The sequence below is a fragment of the Aspergillus sclerotioniger genome (genome assembly GCF_003184525.1).
Source record: "Aspergillus sclerotioniger CBS 115572 chromosome Unknown BO94scaffold_3, whole genome shotgun sequence".
Lineage (NCBI taxonomy): Eukaryota > Fungi > Ascomycota > Eurotiomycetes > Eurotiales > Aspergillaceae > Aspergillus > Aspergillus sclerotioniger.
The window spans coordinates 1,292,935-1,316,193 of record NW_020290993.1 but is presented as its reverse complement, the minus strand read 5'-3'; the positions used below and the strand labels follow the sequence as shown (position 1 = coordinate 1,316,193).

The 23,259-nt window shown below is 50.7% G+C and overlaps 4 protein-coding genes across 4 annotated transcripts; 1 reads left to right on the top strand and 3 right to left on the bottom strand.

Annotated features, from left to right (window-relative positions):
• Window positions 1-72: 72 nt before the first annotated feature.
• BO94DRAFT_562983 (S-adenosylmethionine-dependent methyltransferase) lies at window positions 73-13,474 on the bottom strand (the record flags this gene model as incomplete). Its single annotated transcript, XM_025614324.1, has 9 exons — window positions 13,380-13,474; window positions 13,088-13,324; window positions 12,629-13,031; window positions 12,222-12,284; window positions 11,896-12,156; window positions 11,113-11,818; window positions 3,256-3,321; window positions 617-875; window positions 73-534 (listed from the first exon to the last, which is right to left on the bottom strand). Exons 1-9 carry the CDS (start codon window positions 13,467-13,469, stop codon window positions 73-75), a joined length of 2,547 nt encoding a protein of 848 aa, XP_025472111.1. The 5' UTR covers window positions 13,470-13,474.
• A 149-nt stretch (window positions 13,475-13,623) lies between these two features.
• BO94DRAFT_531267 (mRNA-binding ribosome synthesis protein NOC2) lies at window positions 13,624-16,223 on the top strand. Its single transcript, XM_025610860.1, has one exon. The coding sequence runs from the start codon at window positions 13,702-13,704 to the stop codon at window positions 16,051-16,053; it is 2,352 nt and encodes a 783-aa protein (XP_025472110.1). The 5' UTR covers window positions 13,624-13,701; the 3' UTR covers window positions 16,054-16,223.
• On the bottom strand, window positions 16,177-18,921 carry BO94DRAFT_606679 (putative potassium transporter). Its single transcript, XM_025616522.1, has 8 exons — window positions 18,712-18,921; window positions 17,814-18,664; window positions 17,595-17,760; window positions 17,374-17,542; window positions 17,250-17,318; window positions 17,184-17,194; window positions 17,093-17,127; window positions 16,177-17,045 (listed from the first exon to the last, which is right to left on the bottom strand). Exons 1-8 carry the CDS (start codon window positions 18,883-18,885, stop codon window positions 16,475-16,477), a joined length of 2,046 nt encoding a protein of 681 aa, XP_025472109.1. The 5' UTR covers window positions 18,886-18,921; the 3' UTR covers window positions 16,177-16,474.
• A 582-nt stretch (window positions 18,922-19,503) lies between these two features.
• Window positions 19,504-22,748, bottom strand: BO94DRAFT_225488 (ABC-F family ATP-binding cassette domain-containing protein). Its single transcript, XM_025606254.1, has 7 exons — window positions 22,414-22,748; window positions 22,159-22,345; window positions 21,883-22,089; window positions 21,630-21,822; window positions 21,478-21,577; window positions 20,331-21,425; window positions 19,504-20,276 (listed from the first exon to the last, which is right to left on the bottom strand). The coding sequence occupies exons 1-7, from the start codon at window positions 22,471-22,473 to the stop codon at window positions 19,905-19,907; spliced, it is 2,214 nt and encodes a 737-aa protein (XP_025472108.1). The 5' UTR covers window positions 22,474-22,748; the 3' UTR covers window positions 19,504-19,904.
• Window positions 22,749-23,259: the final 511 nt, after the last annotated feature.

Genomic DNA, 23,259 nt, shown 5'->3' with positions numbered 1-23,259 from the left:
TGACCTGTGGATGTTTCTGTACAAATACCAAAATCTACCTTACGATTCCCCAATCCAACACTTGGACATAGATCATGAATTGTCATTTTTCATTTTTTGCATTTGCTGTTCAATCAAGTTCCGCTTCAACCGCAACGGCTGGAAATCATTATCCAATTTCCCTTGTTCCTCCAATACACCCTCCAAATCGTCCCCATCACGATCATAGTATAGCGCCCAAGCACCATCCTCTTCCTGCACTGCCACAAACCGGCAATTCCCCTCCAGGTTCACGGTGGTCTCCTCATCCTCCCAATCCCATGGCCCAACAACATGCTCGCAGCTCAGCGTCCGATTTCCATACTTGACTTCATGTGTGTCCTTATCCGCGTATATCCAACCCAGCATAGGCGGGTTATCCGAGATGGTGGTCGCCAATCCAAACCCCCGTTTAAGATCCTTCAAATGATCTGGCTCGGGGTACTCGATATAAAATGCTGCGGCGGTATGTGCGGGAACTTTTCGTTTGGAGGGTACAGGGTCATCGAGATATACCTATTGAGTTGACATGGACCGGTCAGTCAGGCTCATCCAAGACACAAAAGAGGGGCAACTATATCGCGCGGAATGGTCGTACCTTGAAATCCCTCAACACCACCCGTAACCCTTGGACCTCATCATCGGGTTCCTCATATGGTGGTGCGACAACATCGATGTTGAACTTGGCCATGCGTCTTTCGTCGTTCTTCCTCTCGTTTGCTTTGCGTTGTTCGCTCGTCCCCATCGCGATGCCGGTGACGGTGGGGATGGCAGTGATTGCGAGGAGGCCGATCACCATTTTTGCTGCTGTATAGATAATGTTTATTGATTTGAAGAAGGCAGGATTAAGAAACCGACTAGTAGAGGACTATATCCTAGCTGATGAGCATGGATAGTTGTGTTTAGTATGGACGGGCATGGGCAGGAGGATCGAATATCACTTATCGCCGGTGGCGGTGCCGAGAAGCGTCGTCATATGCCATCGGTGGCTGACCCGTGGCCTGGTGCCTGATATGGATGCCTGGCTCCTGGAAGCGCCGATCGGCGGCAGTCCCACTTTCTGCTCTCATCGACATTCAACACGGAGTGTCCATGATTCATGTCATCGGGATCTGTCCTATTTCTTTGTCCCTGAAGGGAGCACCTTATAGGACGGTGTGCAATGTTTACCATTACCTTGGTCCTGAAGAATGAGGAAAGGAATGCCCCTTGGAGTCCATTGTTGAGTCTCTCGCCCTCAACCCTCTGATACCTATGGAGACTGAGACCAATATCGCTTTTCAAAAACATGATCTACTGAGAGCTATATGGCTGAATAGATTGGTTAAATATTGAAACGAATATATATGCGAATGCTGCATTGAAACGCCTATAGTACACACACGTCTTCAAGATGGCATGGCACAAAATATATTGTATTGAATGAATCCAGCTTGTGTGCTAGTTCGACAAACATTCTTCATACCTATTGAGATTTGTTTGGCGTAGAGCACAATCAAACTTGTGCTCTGACGCAACATGCGTTACCTATCACAGGTATGTGGAGCTCAGATACTGTTGTTACCTGAGCCTGTAAGGGATCAAGGATTGCGATCGTTCGAACAACAAAATTGATTGCTGTAAGGACATGAAGAAATGGGATGCTAAAGATAACAGGAAACAGGGAGGAATAATGGCCTTACTGCCACAGTCATAGCCATTCAGCAGGCACCTCCAAACACATCACAACGCGTTATAACGCAACAACCACCTGTTTCAGTACTTGGAATGTTAATTAAAGACGCAAATTCACTCAGGAACACATTGATTGTTGATGAAGTAATGGGAACGATCTATGAAATAGCCGACGGACTTTATTACCGGCATCATAATGAGGTATGCATATGATACATCGCTACGAGACGGTAGTATTGTTCCTTTTCACCCTGCATGTTGGCTTACCCCTGCAGCTCCAGGCACCAGAACCTAGATCTACCTAGAACAGGCACCAACTGCCTATCAACGTGAATACCTGATTATACACCCTACTTAAGTCCACCTCCCTTCCTCACAAGTCTTTGAACAACCACAACTTTCTGTATCCGTTCCTAAGACAGATTTTTACGAGATGGCTTTAACGCAGTCCACACCAGGTGATGAGAGCAGAGGTAAGCTTCCACTATCAGTAGCTTCTTTTGATAACATACATTAAGTTTCCTTGTGGTTCACAGAAGCTAACTCTGCTAAGCACCGGATCGCCGACATGAATATCACCTCCCCGATTGGTTTTCAGCGGGCAATGTCAAAAGCAAGACGGAAGATCGAGCAGAAATACGTCTACTGAAAAAGGATTCCAGTGGGACAAACTGCGAGACAGAAGATAACCAATCTGAATCTGTCGAGTATGAATTCCTGGAGGTTGAATACACGGTGCTTCGTGACCTTGCTGCGGCAGCACTACTCAGCAAGAGTGTGTTGCCTGGAAAGAAAAAATGCGAAGTGGGACCATGCATGGCTGTGGAAACTGGCAGCCCTGCGTGCGCGACTGCTTTGATAGAGCACCTAGCAAGAGACATCGGTGCAACCTGCATCTCAGTTGGGTCCGAAGAGCTCTACAGTCTCGCTCGTGACTTCCACCGACAAGACCACGCTGCCCAACATTTTAAAGGCTGCTCATGCGGAGTAGCTTTTAACGGCAAAGATGCAACCAAGCAAACAAACCCCCTGGACGAGACGCTGAGAGGTCGGGATTTAAAAGATGAAGCTGGTGGATCTGATAAATCTGATGCTGACGATGGCGACACAAAACACGCCATACTCGAAGATAAAGCTTGCATGGTTAAGTATCAGTTTGCAGCCAACCGGAGCTCACGTTTCCAGGGATCGATAAAGTCAATCCTGGATGCTCATTTGGTGAGCGCTCCTCAGCAGCCTTCGTCACCCCACAATTCTCAGATGTCTCAGTCCAAATGTTCACCGGTTATACTCCACCTTCGCGATTCAGAAGAAATCTCGGATATCTCCGAGAAGATTCTCAAGAATCTCAGAGATGCTGTTCTGGAGCGTTGGAATAGGAGTGAACCTGTGTTGCTTATCGCAAGCGAGGGGCACTATTCTATGGGATCGTTGCTGGATATCCGCCAGTCACTCAGAATGAGGTTTGAGATCTCACCAAAACAGGGGGTCGCATGCAAAGCAGATAACAAGCATATTGGTTATCTCAAAGCCATCAGAAAATTGAAAAAGTCCTTGCGCCACAGGCTTCCTAAAGGCTTTGCCTCGGAGCTTCTTTCTGATGTCACACCAATTGACATACCCGAGAGTCTGGTCATGAGGGCTATGGAATCTTACGGAGAACCTGAACGGATAGCTAACCAAATCCTGGGTCGGGTCTGCATGAACGGAACACTGGAGATCAGCGACATACTCGAAATCCTGATGCGCGAGAGTCCTGAAAGTCGGGAAGCACGAACGCCAACAGAGGAGGAACCTCGAGATATCAAGGAACTTAGCGTTTCTGAAAAGCTTGAAAGAATCCGTGATGACTGTACGAAGTACGAGTTAAAGCTTTTTGGGTGTGTCGTCGATTCAGGTAAGGGCTTCGCGTGCAGCAAGGATCTTCCCAGGCTAATTGTACGAAAGAAACGCAAAAGGTTACCTATGACGATGTCATATTGGACCAAAGTGTGAAAGACCACATGAGAAATCTGGTTCATATGTCCAAAATTCGATTTGAGGGCTCTTCGAAGATACTTCTCGAGAACACTAGGGTTACAGGTGCCTTGCTCTATGGGCCTCCAGGCACCGGGAAAACCCATCTGGCCCGTGCTATCGCCAACGATTCCAAAGCCACAATGATATCAATCAGTCCGGCAGAGATTGAAAGTAAATGGGTAGGAGATACAGAAAAGGCCATTCATGCCGCGTTTACGCTGTCAAAGAAGCTAGCCCCTTGTGTTCTATTCATTGATGAGGTTGGCTCCTTGTTTTACCGTCGAAACGATGACGATAGGCCATGGACCCGGAGAGCCCTATCTCAGTTCCTCCAAGAAATGGATGGTTTGTGCACGGGAGAAGACACGCCATTTGTCCTCGGCGCGACAAACAGACCCATGGATCTTGATGAAGCCTTCTTGCGGCGACTCCCGAAGAAGGTCATGTTCGGGCTTCCAGGCGATGAAGAAAGGCTCAAGATCCTGCAACTTTTCCTCCAAGAACCTGACCTGGACTCGGAGGTCAACCTGAAAGCCCTTGCACGCAAAACGGTTGGCATGTCCGGTTCAGACTTGCGCTCACTCTGTGTACAAGCCGCGTTGCATTTTGCTATGGACGAAGGGATCTCCCGGATGGATGATGAAACCAGTACCCCGGTTAAACTTCAGCTGAAGACGAAACATTTCATCGAAGCGCTTCGGACTATTCAGCCCACTGTGTCGAAACGGTCGCAGGAGAACACGGAAGCGTTCAATGGTCTCTTCAATAGCGGTGCCAGCAAGGTATGTTCGCCTACCTGAGAGTTTCTGGCATGCATACTGAGACCAATATGCAGAGAGCACGAAGCGATGAAGATACGGGAGATCACGAAACTGCGTTTCTCTAGACTGAACTTTGGTGATATTCTTTGCTCATGGGAAAAAAGGTTGCTAGTCTCCTAGATACTTTGCCAACATTATCCAATGTATCTCGATATGCCCAAAATGCAGTAATCATCAGCTTTTGACCTTTTTCATGTAACCAGAGCCAATTCTCCAAAACTGCCTCATTACCCCCCAATCTGCTCATTATGCGCGTCGATGATATCGTTATCAACCATCTCTAGCTATAACACGAAATTAATATCAGCTTCATGTCGAATAAATAGAAGTAGGACTGCATGTCCACTGCCTGTAGTACATACACTCGCTGCAGTATCCTCCGGCCGGACCCGGGTGCCATCAAATAAAAAGCGAATGGTACTGATATCCAGGCCCACACTAAAACAGTATTTGGCCATCACAGACTCCAGCTTCGTGTGAGTCTTCAATTCAAACGTAAGCTCGGTATCGTAACCTCGAACTTTGATAGTAATATTTTTGGAACCAAACTTCGGGTTCATCTTGCCAGAGGCAGCTGAGACTTTCTCAGTAGGGGCGTTTTGACGAGCCATTCTGTATTTTGCCAGGATTACTAGGTAATAGGATCGGGATATAAGGCCGGTGTTGGAGATATCTAAGAGATTAGCTTTTAGGTCAGATATTGGAGGCACACATAGTACAGCATGTACCCAGAACTAACTTACTGTTTCGGTAGAGTCGTTGCTGGAATCTGGCATAGGAGATGGAAGAAGCACGGATAGTACTGAGATACGGGATATGGGACGAAGGATGCTCAAGATAAGTATAGCCATCTAAGATGCTGATGAAGAAAATTCATGACCATTCACTTTGTATTGTCTAGTTATTGCTGTTAATTCACTTCTTATTGTACCCGAGCCTATTCTGCACAGCTAAGTTCTATCATCCTTTGTCACTCTGTGTGTATCGAGCTCTATTAGCGTGTAAATACTACTTGCAGTTTCAGAGAGCAAATAGGTTGAAAGTAGCTGATTCCCTGAGCACTTGGAAAGCTCTGCGGATGCTCATGATCACGGGACTCGAGGACTTGGAGGGCGTTGGTCAATTCTGTACTCTGCAAGATCCCGCTCTAACAGTCAACCTCGTCAGGATCTTGCTTGGCTGATACTCCTCCTACCGATATTACGAACGTCAACCTAGTATAGACAGTTGCCTGAAACTCCTGGTAAGTCTGTGAATCATGTTAATCAACAAGATTGCGTACGGTGAGTGCATTTGGTGGGTCCTTCTCTTCTCTTATCAGATGGGCTGACATCCTGACGTGCTGCTCTCTTGGCAGTAGAGAGATCTTGAATGGTCTTGGTTTGGGTTGCTTCCGACTCAATCTTGCCAGTTCAAAGATATTTCGGAACCATTCTACTGGTTAGTGACACCAATGACTTACGGCTTCTAGGAGCATGGAGAGGCATTATCCAGTGGTACGCAAACTACAACATCTCACATAGTGGAGCCAGTGCATCTGCCAACTTCCTCAATGCCCTCGCGTATGGATTTACCCGGATAGAGGGGAGATCTCTCGTGGAATGCGTTTCTGGGTGCTTGGCAGACGGGCTGGAACCAGAGCCACGGCTCCAGGTTGCTGCCTACTCCAGACATCGCGAACTACCGTGAAGAATTGCGGAGCCCCGGTGGGTCAGCCCTAAATTTATTGCTTCTATTACGAAGTAGTAGTCAGCTAACTGCTTTCTCGCCTAGTCCTGTGCATCATTGGTCCACCACATGGCCTTCTATCCAGCCATAACCAGGTCTCGAAACGGATGTGAGAATAATAGAACGGAAGAGTACAGCACAGCCTACTAGATTCCATGGGAATAATAAACTTCAGGATGAATGGATGGGTCCTTGAGCGTCGTCATACTCATATAACGATGGTTACGGACCCACGTCGATGATTTGGACTCGTACAACTCCTTCCAAGCCCTGTGGCTATGGTCGACACAAAGGCTATAAAATAAGACCCCTGGCATTCCTTTTGACAGTCATCAACCCGGGTCTCTCTTTACTCCATCAACTCTCTCAGCATCTTTCTACAATCATGCGCTCCTCAAACTTTGCATTGCTCCTAGCTGGTGCAGCAGCAGCAGTCCCTACTGCTACCTCGTCTTCTGGATCAGCTACCGTTACCCTTGATTATTGCACCCTCGCACCGGCTGCCGGAAACAGCTCCATTGGTTACTACAAATACCAGAACATTCGCTTTGCAGCTGTGCCCACCGGTGATCTCCGTTTTGCGAAGCCTCAGTGGCCTCCTGTTGAGACCACCATCAACAATGGCAGCCTTGCCGAGTCCAACGTGGACTGCGCTTCCACCGAGGACTGCTTGTACATGGATGTCTGGGCACCTGCTAATGCCAAGGGCCGGAATCTGCCTGTGATGCTGTGGACTTACGGCGGTACGACGCTCCATAGGCCCACGTCACCCTTCACGACAACAGCTAATCCTTGATATAGGTGGTTTCACCGCAGGCTCCAAGTCTCAGAACACCCCAGAGGGTCTGTTCGACCTGTCCAAGGACTTTGTCTTTGTTGCTCCCAACTACCGTCTTGGCTTCACCGGCCTGACCGACGGTCCTTCTTTTGTCCACCAGGGTGGTACTCCCAACACTGCTCTCTACGATGTCGAGCATGCCTTCAAGTGGGCACACAAGTACATCAGCGAGTTCGGCGGTAACCCCGATGAGATTACTGCTGTCGGATTCTCTGCCGGTGGCTCCATGCCTCTCTTCCAGATGACCCGTTACGGAGGCCATGCCGAGCAGCTCTTCAGCCGCGCCTACATCATGTCCCCCGGTTACGTCCCCGGTGCCGGCCATGGGCACGGAGAGGCTTTCTACCAGAACGTTTCAGCTGCAGTTGGCTGCTCTGGTGGAGATCTGACCTGCATGCGTAGTGTCTCCTTCACGAACCTGACAGATGCCGCCAATGACGTCTACGACGACTATGACTACCAGTTCCAGCCCCGTGTAGATGGCGACTTTGTTGCCGACACTTATGAGGCCCAACTGTACCAAAAGCATTTCAACTTCTCCGGCCCCGTCGTCATCTCCCACGAGCAGCACGAGGCCAACAGTCAGACGGATGAGGGCGAGACTACCATCTCTTCAGAGACCGACATCATCACCAACCTCCGAATCTTCTTCCCGTCCATTACCGACAGCGCCATTCAAGAAGCTCTAAAGCTCTACCCGGCTTCAGACTACTCCAGCTCCACTCTTCGCTTCGCAGACATGAGACAGTCTTTTGACCTGACGGCCCATAACTTCGCTCTCACCGAAGCCCTCGGCAACAACACCTGGAATGCCATGGTCGCCCTCGAAAAGGCTACTCACGGCACTGACCAAAGCTACTACTGTAAGATGTCTATCCCCCCCCCCCCCACCTCCAATCATCCACACAACCAACCCACTCACAAAACAAATAAACGCAGGGTACTCCACCTACTCCCTCTCATCCTCCAGCAGCAGCAGCACGTCCTCCGGTGCCGGCGTAGCCATCACCACCAGCACATCCATCGACTCCACAGTTGCCGTACGTATCCCACCCTCCCCAGATAGCAATAATACTAACAAACACGCAACACCAACAGCGCAAGATGCAAAAATACCTCCTGTCTTTTGTCCTCACCGGAGACCCCAACACCAAGTGGGCCAACGACAAGATCTACTGGCCCAAGTACATGAACGGCTCTTACGCGGCCACCCAGCTGGTCTTCAACAACACTATGTACCTGACCCAGGATGATCTGGCCAATGCTAGAAGCTTGTTCTGGAATAAGGCTTTGTGGTACTAGATGAGTGGATAGATGCATAGCGGCTAAACTCGTGGATATGATGTCTGTACCTTACTTATAACTAGTAGATAGAACTAGGATAGTTTCATATGGGATTGACTCTAGATACCCGAACGAGGTATCTCATATCGTCATCACACAAATCCAATCATATCAGCAGCATAATACAGGGAACAAACTTAACCCCATCGACAAAGAACAATATTTCAAACAAACACCTAATAATATCTCTCTTCGCCCAATCCTCTCTTCCCACTCCATCCCACATATTCCATCACCCGGTCTATCCCCTGCCAAGCCGCCAAGATCCCATCCACGCGTCACATCCCCCAAACCACGAGATCCTCTCTTGATCTTCTCCCATTTAGGGCTCAGTAGCCTTGTCTTGCCCGGATTACTGTGGGGAAATTGGTGCTGTGACTAAGCGGAAGCACTAATTTAGCGTGTTTTGGCCTTATCTATAGATAGATTTTCTATGGGGTATGCGGTATGGAGTATGGAAGGAGGTTTTAGGTTCTAGATTCTCGATTCCGGAATGGAGGGTGGTGATTAGGTTTTGGTTGGGTGAGGATGGGTTTGTTCGTTGATAATGAGTGAATGAGTGAATGGTTGATGGGGCTAATTGGGCTCCTAAGGCAGATATAAATCTCGCTATTCTAGTGATGCTGCTATTGTCTGGTGTAGTACTTACGTTCTAGATAACTGTCTAGCTTGTTAATGACAGATAGATCATGGATGGAATTGATTGCTATTCGATATTGAGTCACAGAATCCGCATGATAGCTAGGAAATTGAACTTGATCACTCTGGATAACATCAACAAGTGTTAGAAGAGGAAGCATGTGTAGGTTGTTGAAGCAGACGGATGGTAAATGGGTCGCCGTTCTCCAATGTGTATGCCAACGCAGACCAGTTGCCTTTATCCAGATGTCCAGCGTCAGCTCCGTGTTGTAGTAAACAGTCAACTATAGAGCCATGGATATTTGTAGATGCCCAGATCAAGGCGGTTCTTCCTGCGGTTCCTTGAGCATTCACGTCTATCCCTTGCTCCAGTAGAAGCCTGACTATAGACTCATGAACGCCCGCTGCTGCCCATGAGAGTGGGGTCCGATTGTCTTTGTCTCGTATTCTGACATCTGCCCCATGCTCTAGTAGCAGCCTGGCGACGGCCTCTCGTGACCGTTTAAGCTTGCCCATGACAACGGTGTTTGGTTGGGAAAGTGGTCTTGGTGGTCAACATCTCGATCATGCTGCAAGAGCATACCCACAACTTCAACACGACCATGTTCTGCTGCCCAGTAAAGCGCCCCCCGGCCATCCCGCTTTTGGAGACTCAAGTCGGCCCCTCTGTCAAGTAATAAATCGACAACCATGTTGGTTGCAGTATGAGCGGCATCGTGGACACCACAGGATAACGTGCACCCAATCTTATGCTTGCCCATTTGACACAATATATAGTTGTTGTTGTCATGAGGGGCGACCGGCAGGGACTCGTGCTGTTCATCTAGCAACGCACGTGAAGCATTCACTTCAGAGGGGAGAGCACACACCCACCCCACTGTATAGAAACCATGATGGCGCTTTTGAGTTCTATGTTTCTAAGTATCCTCACGAGTATAATAAGGTAAAAGTCTTGGTATCGCACTATGAACACTTTTAAGGACACCATATGCTCGCGAGAGCACAGAGGATGGAGGTAGTGAGCATCTTGTATCCAGATCTACCGCATGGATCGTGATATCAGATATGGAGTTCGCTTTCCAAGACTTAAGTGACTGAGTTCAGCGCCACTCTGCCTGTGCTGTCAGATTGGCCGGGGTTTAGCAAGTAGGAAGAAGACGCAATATCCCTTCACTTGCCCAAAGCCATTTCAGAGATTCAAAGAAGTCATATGGGAGTCTAGGATAAGCTTATTGCATATCGAAGCACTGTTTCAGTAATTGCATACAGAATCAGCTTGAGGAACAAAAGTTTTGAGTCCTACCACTCACCACTATCCCACTTGACTCAGTCAGCTGGCTTAGCAGATACACCTTTCCCCAGCTTGGAGAGACTCTGATGGTGCCGACTTGTTTCTAAGCTCGCTATGCCAGCCCTTGTAAAAAAGGTGTTGATTTATCTCAAACAGGTGTTCAAATATGATGGTTATGTCAACTATCCTTCCTCATTCTCATGCGTCCTAGCACCTTTCGGTGTACAGTAGTCGGACTGGTGGCTGTACTGGAGTAAGGGGGAGTTGGCAGGAAGAAGATTGGAGGGGAGGACTGCAGCCTGCTTGCTTAAACCGATCACATGTTTCACGGCCTGAGGGTGGTTGCTGACCGGAGCCTCCTCTCGACCTCAACATCATCCCTCGAGAGTCCTGTCCCCTTCTAGGCCAAGCTTAAGGTCCTGCTTGACCCCGCCATTTGCTCGGAGATCATCCTATCACTGCAGAGGGTGTCAGCAATAGTCAGATCAGAGGGGTTATTCTTGTGCTGACCACTGCTAAAAATCTACAATCATGACTGTAGCATCGCGAGACATGCTATGCATTCTATGATGGATCTATTGCTCTAATCTAACCTTTAGCATCTGTCTAGAGCCAAGATAGTCTACTTCTAGACTCTATCATCATATCTCGTTGCTCTTCGTGACGTCGTGGATCATATTCACCTCCGATCAGTCCATCCCTAGAGCTTCTCACTCCATCCCCAGACGGACCACCAGCACCTCACCTCGAGCGCGCCCCCATCTGCCGACTCCCAATCATCGTATCCGATCTCCTCACCCTCGTCCACCACCGCCAGCCCAAGCTGTCCCATTCGCTCGCGGAGCTCCTGTACCTGAGGTAGATACGCATCTCGCAAGGGCATCTCCAGGACGACCCGCGCATCAAGCCCCCGGCTCAGCCAAGGCGTGATCGTATTGACCAGCCACTTAGGGTGATTGGGCGAGTATAATGGATCAGCAGCAAGGATGAGATCATATTGTTCCTCGGCTGTGGGCAGTGGCTCGGGGGTTACGGACCAATCAAGGACGCCGGTGGTGACAGTCCCGCCTGTTCTGTTCAGCAGTTCGACGTTGAGGGCTGCATTATGTGCCAGGTTCGGAACGATATCCGGGAGGTCTGTGAGATGGATAGTTGCCGATTTGCCGCGCAGTGCAGCGAAAGAAAGGCCCACAAGCCCGGTACCGGCGCCTAGTTCGAGCGCGCGGAGTGTTTTATCCGGGTGGAGTTTCGGGGTAGTTGATGCGGAGGGGACGAGGTTGGGGGTGGTCTCGAGAAGATTGTGCAGGCGTCGGGAGAGGAGATACGATGAGACCCAGGTCTTCATGCCCAGGTTGTCGGCTGTTAGGGATGGTTCGTGCAGGGTCAGTGTGAACTCTTCGGCCCCAGTGGTGGGGATGGAAAAGACACGGGACATGGCGGGCATGGCTATGTCAAACATCACGTTAGATGCGAAAGTCGCCAACAAAGGCACAATGAACTACGGAGACATGTCTTCTGCATACCGGTTCGACCCGAGCGCTCACTGAGGCGGGCTGCAGCGGCGTCCCAGACGGCCTCCCGGAGCTCGTCAGTATCTAGCCATGCAAGCGGGCTGGCGATGATCGAAGTTAGATATCGGGTCACTCCGGCTGGCTGTACCGTCCGGCTCTTTGCCGCTTCCTGGGCAACGGGCCCAAAACTCCGCGGTTTGACGGTTAGCAAGTCGAGGGCTTGAATGAGTTCGGTGCCGGAGGGTTTGGTATGGATCTGGGGAAGATCGAACACTGAACCAGGCTTATCAGTCCATTATCGCTCCGATCTGTCAGGGGCAACCGAGTGGGAAACGTACCGTGGAGAGACTCGTCGAGATCGGCGCTTATCATATTGAAATGTCTTGAGGATGTGATTAGTTCTAACTACGGTGGATGTAGGCCTAAGTAGACAGCGGGGATCGAGTCTTTCTTCTTATATTGTCGTCGCTGTGGCGAAATCAGATTGGGGGATGTTGGATGCAGGGCAGCAAAAAAAAAGTCGGGATTGCCCAAAGAGGAAAGGCTGGCGTGGGTTGTCCCGCGGATCCGATCCGCGGCGGCCCAAAGGAACACCCGAAGAGAGATAAGAGATGCAATTCAGGCAAAAGGCAGTCAAGCAACTTTCTAAAACGACAATGCAGCTAATTTGGTTTGGTATCAAACTCCAAACGCCAGGCACCATTTCCCCACCCCCAGCAATTCACCCCCGCAAGACTGGCTCAACCCAACGTGGCCTTGAATCCTAGGTATGCTTGCTCAATGTCAAATGCTAACTCCCGGGCCTGGTCTTCACCGAGCTCCTCAGTTGCACGCATTTGATTCAATGTTATCAGCCACTGGATGATCTTGCCCCGGTTCTCGAAATCGATATCCGTTACTTTATTGACAGACTGGATCACTTCCGACAGGAGTGGGTGCAGTGCGTCCTTCGAGACCATATTCAGCTTCAGCGCATCCAGAAAGGTGATGAAGTTCTCGGTGGTCGTTAGGATCAAACTGCCCGACGCCCCTCCGGGAGGGCCTGCTGCTGCCGGGGCCATGTTCGCGGCGGACGTGCTGTGGGAAGCCTGTTCGACTGTTGCGGGGAGACCGATGCGAAGACGTTCGGTGGCACGGGGGCATTCCAGCTATACAAGAGCCAAGGGTCAGCTTTTGTGGCACGACAAATGAAAGTACTACTCACCCCCCAGGTGCGTTTGAAGGTTTCTAGATCGACAAACTCATTCGCAACGGTATCGTCGCCGAGGCTAGACTTGTACTGCTTCAAGAGGCGCGTGCAGGTTTCCGTGTACTCTGCTTCCGTGACCACATCTTTGATGTACGCCTTTTCCAAGCCATCCAAGGTGACAATGATGCCGTAGATCTCAGCCAGCGACTCGTAGAGGTCCCGCTCCGCCGAGCTGGAGGCTAGTTTGACTTCCTGCCGCAACAATCAATCACCGGGCCAGCAACCCACCCTGGCAACAGGGACTCACCTCATCGAGATTGATAGACGCCGCCAACGCCGGGTTGGGAGTATAGCTGTACGGCGTCGGGGCATAGGCCAATGGACGCTGGGCATACATGACGGCGATGAGGGGGAGAGACTGACAAGGGCGCCGCCCGCGAGAGGGGAAAAGGCGGTCGCCCAGCCCGGGCCCGCCTCACCGCCCGGTTCTGCCGCCAGATGTTTTTTTCCTCTCCAGATTTTTCTTGGGCGGATCTCCGATGCACTCGCCTTGTCGTGGTCCTTCATCCCCTTTTTTCCACACGATTGAACCTATCCGCGTCGCCGGTTAGGGAAAATTCTCAGGCGCAATGGGTCAGAAGAAATCCACCAAGAAGTTCGAGAAGAAACACCTGAAGGACGTTCTCGAACGCCGCAATGCCTTTGCCAAGGTCAAACAGCGCAACCACCTTAAGGACAAGCGTAAGGCCGAAAATGCCAAAAGCCGTGCGGGACGTGAGGGAGATGCAGAGGAGAACTCTGAGCAGGCCGAAAAGCAGAATGCCTTTGCCGAAATGAACGTCGACGATTTCTTTGCGGGCGGGTTCGATATCGCCGATTCGGCCGCGGACTTGAGCAAGAAGGCTCGGAAGAAGGATGTCACACCCAAGATTGGCAAGCGCAAGCGCTCCGAGGAACAGAAGGACGACGACGAGGCTTCTGCCGCCTCCAGCGCTGAGGAGGACGGTGCTAGCGATGACGACGATGCCAGCGACGCCGATGCGTTCGAAGCACACAAGGACCAGCTTGAGGCGCTGAAGGAGAAGGATCCCGAATTTTACAAGTATCTTAAGGAGAACGACTCCGAGCTGCTCGATTTCGGTGACCACGGTGACCTCGCAGAAGTAGACGAGCTGAGCGAGGGAGAGGAGCAGGAGGAGGGACCGGCGAAGAAGAAGAAAAAGAAGGCCGCCAAGGAGGAAGAGGAGGAGACGACGGCAGACAACCTCACCATTGCTATGGTGAAGAAATGGCAAAAGTTGATGGAAGAGCAGCACTCGATCCGCGCGATGCGCCAGACCGTCCTTGCTTTCCGCGCCGCCGCCCACATCAACGACGCGGACGACGAGCAGAAGTACTCGATCTCAGACCCCGATGTGTACCACCAGGTCCTTGTTACAGCCCTCGGATACGTCCCTCGCGTTCTTAACCACCATCTCCCCGTCAAGGAGTCCGCTTCCGGCAAGGTCAAGGTGTCGCTGGATTCGAAGAAGTTCAAGACCCTCACACCACTCATCAAGTCCCACACATCGTCGGTCCACGAGCTGCTCACCAACCTGTCCGACGAGCAGACCCTGAAGCTTACCCTCTCCTCCATCGAGCCCATGCTTCCCTACCTCCTCCAGTTCAGAAAGCTGCTCAAGGTCCTTATCAAGACCGTCGTCGGTATCTGGGCCGATGTCGCTACCACCGAAGTCACCCGTATCACCGCCTTCCTTCTCCTCCGACGCCTGATGGTCATCGGCGACGCCGGCCTGAAAGAGACCGTTCTCAAAGCCTCCTACGAGGGTGTCGTCAAGGGTAGCCGGAACACCACCGTCCACACCCTTCCCGGCGTGAACCTGATGAAGAACTCCGCCGCCGAACTCTGGGGCGTCGACCAGAACGTCTCCTACACGACCGGATTCAACTTCATCCGCCAGCTTGCCATGCACCTTCGGAGCAGCATCACCAACACTTCCAAGGAATCCTACAAGACCGTCTACAACTGGCAATACGTGCACTCTCTGGACTTCTGGTCCCGCGTCCTCTCCCAACACTGCGACGGCCTCGTCGAAGCCAAGGCAGGCAAACAATCCGCCATGCGCCCCCTCATCTACCCCGTCGTGCAAATCACCATCGGCGCAATGCGCCTCATCCCCACCGCCCAGTACTTCCCCCTGCGCTTCCAGCTCACCCGCTCCCTCCTCCGCCTCTCCCGCGCCACAGGCACCTACATCCCCTTGGCATCCATCCTGGTCGAAGTCCTCAACCTGGCCGAGATGCGCAAGCCCCCTAAATCCAGCACATTGAAGCAACTCGACTTCAACACGACGATCCGCGCCCCTAAATCCTACCTCCGCTCCCGGGTCTACCAAGACGGTGTCGGCGAACAAGTCGCCGAGCTCCTCTCCGAGTTCTTCGTCCTGTGGACCAAACACATCGCCTTCCCCGAACTCTCCGTCCCCATCGTCGTCTCCCTGAAGCGCTGGCTCAAGCAAGTCAGCGCCCGCTCCGGCGGCAACAAGAACATCAAGATTAACCAGATGATTCTCCTCCTGGTGCAGAAGGTCGAGGCCAACGCCCGCTGGATCGAAGAACGCCGCTTAAGCGTTTCTTATACGCCGCGTAATCGCGCCGAGGTCGACACCTTCCTTAAGGACATCGACTGGGAGTCAACTCCATTGGGCGCCTTCGTCAAGTCCCAGCGGAAGTTGCGCGAGGAGAAGGCCGCTCTTCTGGAGCAGAGCAGACGCGAGGACGAGAAGCGCAGAGCAGAGGAGAAGGAGGACACCGTTATGGATGATGTGATTAGTGAGAACGATGACAGTGATGAGGATGACGAGGAAGAGGAAGTCGAGGGTTCCGAAGATGACAGCGAAGGTGGTGAGGACGAAGAAGAGGAAGAGGAAGAGGAAGAGGAAGACGAGGACGAGCTTGAGTTCGAAGAAGAGGAGGATTAAGCTGTCCTATGTAATACTTCTTTCTTTTTTCTCGTGTTATTACGTTACGTTACTTGATATCAGTTGTAGCTTATCTGGGATACGCCTTATCTTGTTTTGTTGGTGTCAATAAAAAAGTTAAAATTGGTATGATGTCTTGTATAAAACTGTATGTAGTCTCTAACAGAACCACGGAGAATTTTCCGATGAAGGATGAATCAAGCAGAACATACATGCATATACTATGAAGACGATCAATCAACTCAAAAGAAGAAACACAAACATCAAAGTACAGAAACAATCACCACAAACAATCACAAACATACAAAACTTTTCTCTCTATCAACTACTCTCTATATCATCATCCCATATGCATCAACACGTCCACTATACAACTCGCTATCCGAGCCAAGTCAACATTCTATCACACCAAGGTGAGAATCTATACAGACCCCACAGGCATCTTATCGCTGCCCCAAGCACGAGACTTCTCGCGTCGCATAGCAGCATCTTCCTCTTCTGCCCACTCGAGGGACTCATTCGGTAACATGACGGCGCGGTCAATAGCGACAGGAAGACCGCGGTGCCGACCTCGCAGAGTAACAGCAGCGAGGATGAGTTTGCTGATGGCGTGCCAGGAGCCGCAGAACGAGGCGTTCGAGCCGGGGAAGCCCACGCTAATTCCGACACAACCGTAGGCGGAGACGACTTCAAAGATGATGTTGAAGGTCGAGTACGCCACGGGCATGTGGCTGTAGTTGGATGATTCGGCGATGGCAATGAGGAAGACGGCAAGGGCGATCCACCAGAGGTCGTGGCTCAGTTGGGAGCGCAGTTGCTGGTGGACGAAGTAACTCCGGGATGCTTCGGGGGTGGAGGCATCCTGTCGTCCGAGCAGGTGGTGTCGGATCAGCTGGATGGCCATGTTCGGGGAGGGTTTTCCTTCGTTGTTATCGTCTGTGTTGTCGTGGGCGTAAATACCCAAGGAGCGCTCTTCGTAGACGTTTGTGTTTCTGGGATGGTTAGGGATGTTGTTATAAGGGAGGAAGATGTCACGAACCTCATGGTGAGCAGCACGGGGTATGCTGATACATACTGTACATAAGGTTAGCTTGGGGTTCCAATGATTTGCAAACCACTAGAAAACTGACCATCATGAGAACTATGACATGTTAGTACAGTGCTGGCATAAATTTTGGGGGAGGGGGGGTTCTTACCATATAGAACGAGTAGTCCTTGACGGAGATCGGAAATCGTAACAACGTAGAAGCCTCCAGCACGTACGGCTGTAGAACATGAATTAGATGCTTGAGCAACCAATGGCAGATTAGGGATACATACCGGAAGCCTGGAACAATCCGTCCAAGACTCGATAGCCCTTTGGTAAGGATTCGATTTCCTTGTTTCCAATCGAAAGGACTTCAAAACCGGCCCAATCAATAGCATTCAGAATGATGATGGTACCAAGCAAGTACCATGTGTGTCGCTTTGGAAAAAGGTTTGTGTAAACCTCAGCTCAAGTCAGCAATCGAAACAGCCAGAATCTGGCTTCGGGTACACACTCTTCTGGGATGGTCGAGGATGAAGTCAAGCGTAACTCTCCAGGTGGCCCACGACGGCGTCTTTGGGATCAAGCATCGCAAGACCCAAATTATGAACCGTAGAATACAAGGGTAAAGTGTATTCCCAGCGAGAATCAGGAATGCCATGGTGAGCAAAGGGTACGCACTACCGATGGTCAGTATCTTCTCAAACACGGAGTACATGGGGCAGATTATTACTTCGTCTGAAATGCGGTCATGTTTGCATCCAAGAGCGACATGCCACTGTTTACAAAGGCGGAAACAGCGAAGAATGCACCTGTCCAGAAAGGCGACAAGCCATTCGAACGAGAGATATCCGGGTGGTTCACTGCCAGCCAGCCACCCATCCCAATGATGCCACCAAGAACCGTAAGCACCCAATAGAGAGCGACTATCACCAGCAAAAAGGTGATTGCCCTATACTCCACGCCTCCCAATCTCTCCCGCTCTTCGGGAGTGAGCCCGTAAAACTGAGAGTTTCGCGCGATGGATCCCTTCGATTTGAAGTACTTTTGGGTCCCTTTGATGAATCCCTTGAGAGCGGGCAGGTTGTCTTCTTCGCTCTGTGTCAGTCTTGGCGTAGCATCTCGAGGATGATTGTTCAAGTCAAGTCGAGCCCCAACACCTACCATGGGAAATACCCGATGGTGATGATGATTCTGGCGCGCCTTCATCTGGCCAAGCGTGACTTGGTCATCGTCAACCCATTGGATAGGGTCACCGTCCAGTGCCTCACTGCTGCTTTCCGCAGGTGCAGCCTCGGCTGTCACCGTGTTCTTGACACCGTAACTAGCGTCATCTGATTTCGCGACCTGATGTGGTTCCACGCTGACATTGCTCTCTTGGATTGGGTCAAGCGAGGGGTCATGTCTCATCATGTGTTGAGCCAGTCTCTTACGTGCACGCTCGAGTGAGATGCCTTTGAATTTGGCCTGGAAAGCACTCCTCCTGACAAAGAGCACGGTAATTGAGATGAGGATAGCGTGTCCCAGAAAGAGGAGCGCGAAGAGAACAGACTGTTGGAACGAGTTCAGGGAAGAAAGGTCGACCTGTTGGGAATTAATCAAAGGCTACTTCGAAGGAGCATTGAACATACTGTGTTCAAGCCAGCACCTGTCATAGCGCTGACACACATGAATAAGGAGTCAACGTAGGAGACGCTGCGCAGTGGGGTGGCAGAACCCCAGAAGATGACGCTACAGATCAACGGCGTCGCAATGAAGTAGGCATAATGAAGCGTGAGGAAGTTGAATGGCGGAAGCACCGCCATTATGCTCCGACCAAAAAGCTGCCGCCAGCCTTGAGCTAAGCATCCACCATGTCAGCAAACGGACCCTTTATGGTATTGAATGCTTCATTCTCTCTATCTTCCAGATCCGCGTGGTCAATCTTAACCATTGCGAGACGCAAGGGGCAAGAGGCAGCGCATATCGGACGTCTCCAATCGGGAAAGTAACAAAGATAAGCAAGGCAACACTCACGAGGCATGCTGACAGGAACCGCGGCTTAACGAAGCGGCGCGCACCAAATCAGTCAAGCAAAGCAGACAGCAGGTCTGCAGTTGCAGACCAATCCCAAAGGAGTCGGAAATAATTCGAGGTCACAAGGTTCAAATCGAGGTGATGCCGGGGGCGGAGATCCGGCTCGGGGGAGGGCGCACACCGCTACCCACAAGGACTTTGCAAAATCTGAAAGGTTCTGATTCGTGTCCTATAATGCTTCATATTTCGATTCGTGGTAAAATGCACCAAAGGCTGAGGAGTCAAGATCACCGGGAAAATAGGTGGCTTGAACGGTAAGTTGAGCGACAAAAGTCTTTGATGTGGATGGGGTGCAGCAGTAGAGTAGATCGATCGATAGTAGCAGTGCAGGGTTTAAGCTATCAGTAAGCAGGGGGCGCAACAATAGAGTGTGGTTTAGCGGGCTGTCCTAGTCTCGAATAGTTTAGGCAAGCTCAGGGGTATAGCGGGGGAAAAGCGTGTGTTATTCCATTTCAGCGGACATTTCGACAATCAGGATTAGGATGGGACAATTCTTGTTGATGACAAGAGGAAAGGAAAGAAGCAAAGGAGGGCGGCAAGAAAAAAAAAACGGTTGGGTCGAGCGCGGCGGGATTCGTGGGACGGCAACGTGATTAGGCAACGGGCCGAGATCTTCGCCCCCCCGCATAGGGCTGCCATTCACCCCCCGTCCCTGACCCAGGGGCATTTCGTCACTTCCATTCGACTACCTACCTAGGGATTTGCCTTCCTACAGGTTTCTCTGCAGTCAGGCACCCGGTGCAACCTGTCACCCCGGTGGGGATAGCATTTTGCGAACCCGCCGAACCAGGCTTTGTTCGAACTGCTCCACGCCACTCGCCTGTTCCTGGAGCTCGCCCGCTTTCAGCACATACACAGCCCGTCTTCGACTCGGCTGTTCATCAGATCCTTCTTCGATGCCTTCAAAATTCTCATCTAGACCATGCTCTAGGTCCCGCTTTCCCTCAACTACCGATCGGACTAAGAAACGGTCGTGTGAGATTAGCAGAATGGCCCCATTGAATCTCGAGAGGGCGGACGAAAGAGCTGTGACTGTGTAGAAATCCAGATGAGTGGTAACCTCATCCAGAATGAGCAGGTGTGGGGAATTCCACAGGACTTTTGCGAGTGAGAGACGGACCTAGTAACAAGTTAGTCCGGTCCATAAAATAGAAGAAGAAATGGCGATGCCCACCAATTGGCCTCCTGAAAGTCGATGTATTGGCACTTCGGATACTATCCTGCCCTGGAGCCCTAATGCCGCTAACATACCCCTGAGTTCACCTTCACTCAGCGATCCATTGGTCTCTTGTGCCATCAACGCTAACGCAGTCAGGTCATGGTCTGACAGGCCTTGTTCCTGAAGCTCCTCGATCGAATGCTGTGCGTAGTATCCAATCTTCAACCTTGAATGGGTTGTCACCTTGCCTTGTGTCGGCATAGTTCCTCCGGCCAGGAGACGCACCAGGGTTGATTTCCCGCTTCCGTTGAGTCCCAGGATGCCCACACGATCCCCCATGTGCATCACAAGATCAATTTTATTCAATACCGGAGCATCGCGCGGATGGTACCTGAAAACAGCCCCTTCCAAGGATATCAGAGGTCCAGGAAATCGCAACTCAGAAGCCTCTGGAAAAATCATTGTGGCGCCGCGTTCATCTGTTGGAACCTCAATTTCCGCCCGTGCTGTTAGATGATAGCCAACAAGATCCCGGTTTAGTTTGAAGCGTCCGCCAGTCGCGCTGACCTGGATACCCATCCGATCATCGATCTTCTTCTGCCGTGACTTGGCCATTCGCAACTTGTTATCGTCGTTCGTCTTCTTCCCTAGTTTGATGTTGTCGCGGATGGTAGCTTCCATGTGTGCAATTTGACGGTCTTGGGCTTCTTTCATACGGCCCCAGTACAGCTTCTGCTCCTCGAGATCTTTCTCGTACGCGGAGAGATTTCCTTTGAAGTAAGAGAGCTTTTGATCCCGCAGAATGATTATCTCTTCACAGGCAGCATTCAAAAAGTCCCTATCGTGTGATACTATCAACAAAGTCGTTCGTGAAGTTTCGCGCAGTTGCTGAAGGTATTTCTCCAACCAGACAACGCCCAGTAGATCGAGAAAATTCGTCGGCTCATCGAGAATCATGACATCTGGATTCTGGATTAATATGCTGGCTAGCATACACCGCATACGCCAGCCACCAGACAATTCCGAGAAGCTTTTATTAAGCGTCGCCTCTTGGAAACCGAGACCGGTCAGGATTTGACGGGCTTGTTGTTCGGTGTCGACAACATTCACCTATCATTCGATTGCTTAGCGATGGTTAATCACTGTGGTACATGGTACTTACGGCTTCGAACTGAGACTGTAGGTCTTGTAAAGTGTCCAGTGCAGCTTGGGTGTCCTCCTGGATTTCGTTTGCTTCCATTGTCTCCTTTGTCTGGTACAACCTGCGGTGCAGAGTTAGTCAATGTAGCTGAGATTTTGATTGGGTGAACTCACAGCTTGGAGGAAATGTTTTTCCTAGATTCGGCAGTTTTCAATTCCTTCCGTGCTTGCAAGCCTCTTGCTCCGCTCTTCAGATGTGCCATCTTTTGAGCCAGGAAAAGATCTCTTTCTGCATCTGCATGGCGGACGGTTCGAATGGCCCTCACAGGCTGCAATGGATCATCTGACTCGAAGCTCTTGGACAACACTTGAAACAATCAATGGTCGTTCAATGAAGCAAAGTTCTGCAGTGTACGATGGCACTTACAGTTCATTTTGTGAGTCACTTCATTTCTATATCGATCGCTGCTCATGACATACTCCAGCACTTTCCGCTGTGTACCATCATTGTTGTTATCCCCATGTTGAATATCGAGGCTATCCTGTGTTTGAGTATTGGTCTGTTGCAGGATTGCGATACGGGTGGCATGCGGTATACCCGGCACAAGCTTGTCGGCCATGGCTCGCAGAAGTGCTATAAAATAGTGTCAGCAGCAGACTTCGCTTTACCTTTCCATCTACCATCACCTAAGAGATAACCCACTTGACTTGCCAGTTCCATTTCGGCCTATCAACCCGTAGCAGACACCTGCTTTGAGACGCAGATGTGCATCAACTATAAGTTCCCTGGCTTCGGCCTTGGCCTTTGATCTTCCTTTAGGTTTCGATATTGAAGCATTGTCTCCATTCAAGGTAGATGAAACCGCGATAGTCAAACCCTCCACATCGACCTAAGGTATCGTAGCTCTGGCATTAGCCTTCTCATATAGTCAGAATTGCGTGTCAGTAGTCCTCGCACCTCTTGTGACGCCTTGTCGTGGAGATGGAAGCGGGTCTGTTTGCACGTAGCAATGATCATGATTGAAGCACGTTTGCGAAGATTGGATCAGATATAGTAGCTCTGGTCTGGGACGGAATTGAAGAAATGTGAGGGGCTAGTTGTGCACTGTTAAAGCTTGTCTTCCACCAAAATACCATGTAGCTGTGGCCTTCTGGTTATCTTTATAGTTCTCGATGAGGGCAAGGAGAATCGTGCATTGATAACTGTAAAACTGACATTCCGGAGGATGCCCCCCAAGGCCTGGTCCCTGTATGACCACTGCATTAAGAACTCAAGTCCCCACACGACTGGCCTCTGGATTGTTGATGAGGTTGTGTTCCGGCCGCGGGGGGTACCTGAGTGTAGAGTCGGGGTCCTAAACGGGAGTAGCCGATCTGCCACTCAAAGTCACAATTGGCAAAGAAGGTGGCAAGCCACCGAGATGCTTTGACTCATAGCATTTCCACTGACACATTCTCGCCTTTGACCTGGTTTAATTTCTTAATTCATTGAGCGGAGTGCATCTGGATTGATTGATTGATTGGGGCAAGCCCGGTCGAAGCCGACAGCACCATTGGGGAGTGATTAAATCCGGGCACTATACACCAAGTATCCCGGCAAGGGCCACTATTTGATTGATTATCTTCCTGCTTATACGGTCGCCAGGGAACAGCATCAATTGTCTTGGGGGGGAGGTGTCCAGGTCTTATGCCTTGGGGAGGACTGTACGGGTCAGCAGGGATCTTCTCTTGTGCAATGCTCCTGATGTATTGAACAAAAGGCGTACTCCAAGCCTGCTACAAGATATTGGAGATCCTACGGGTC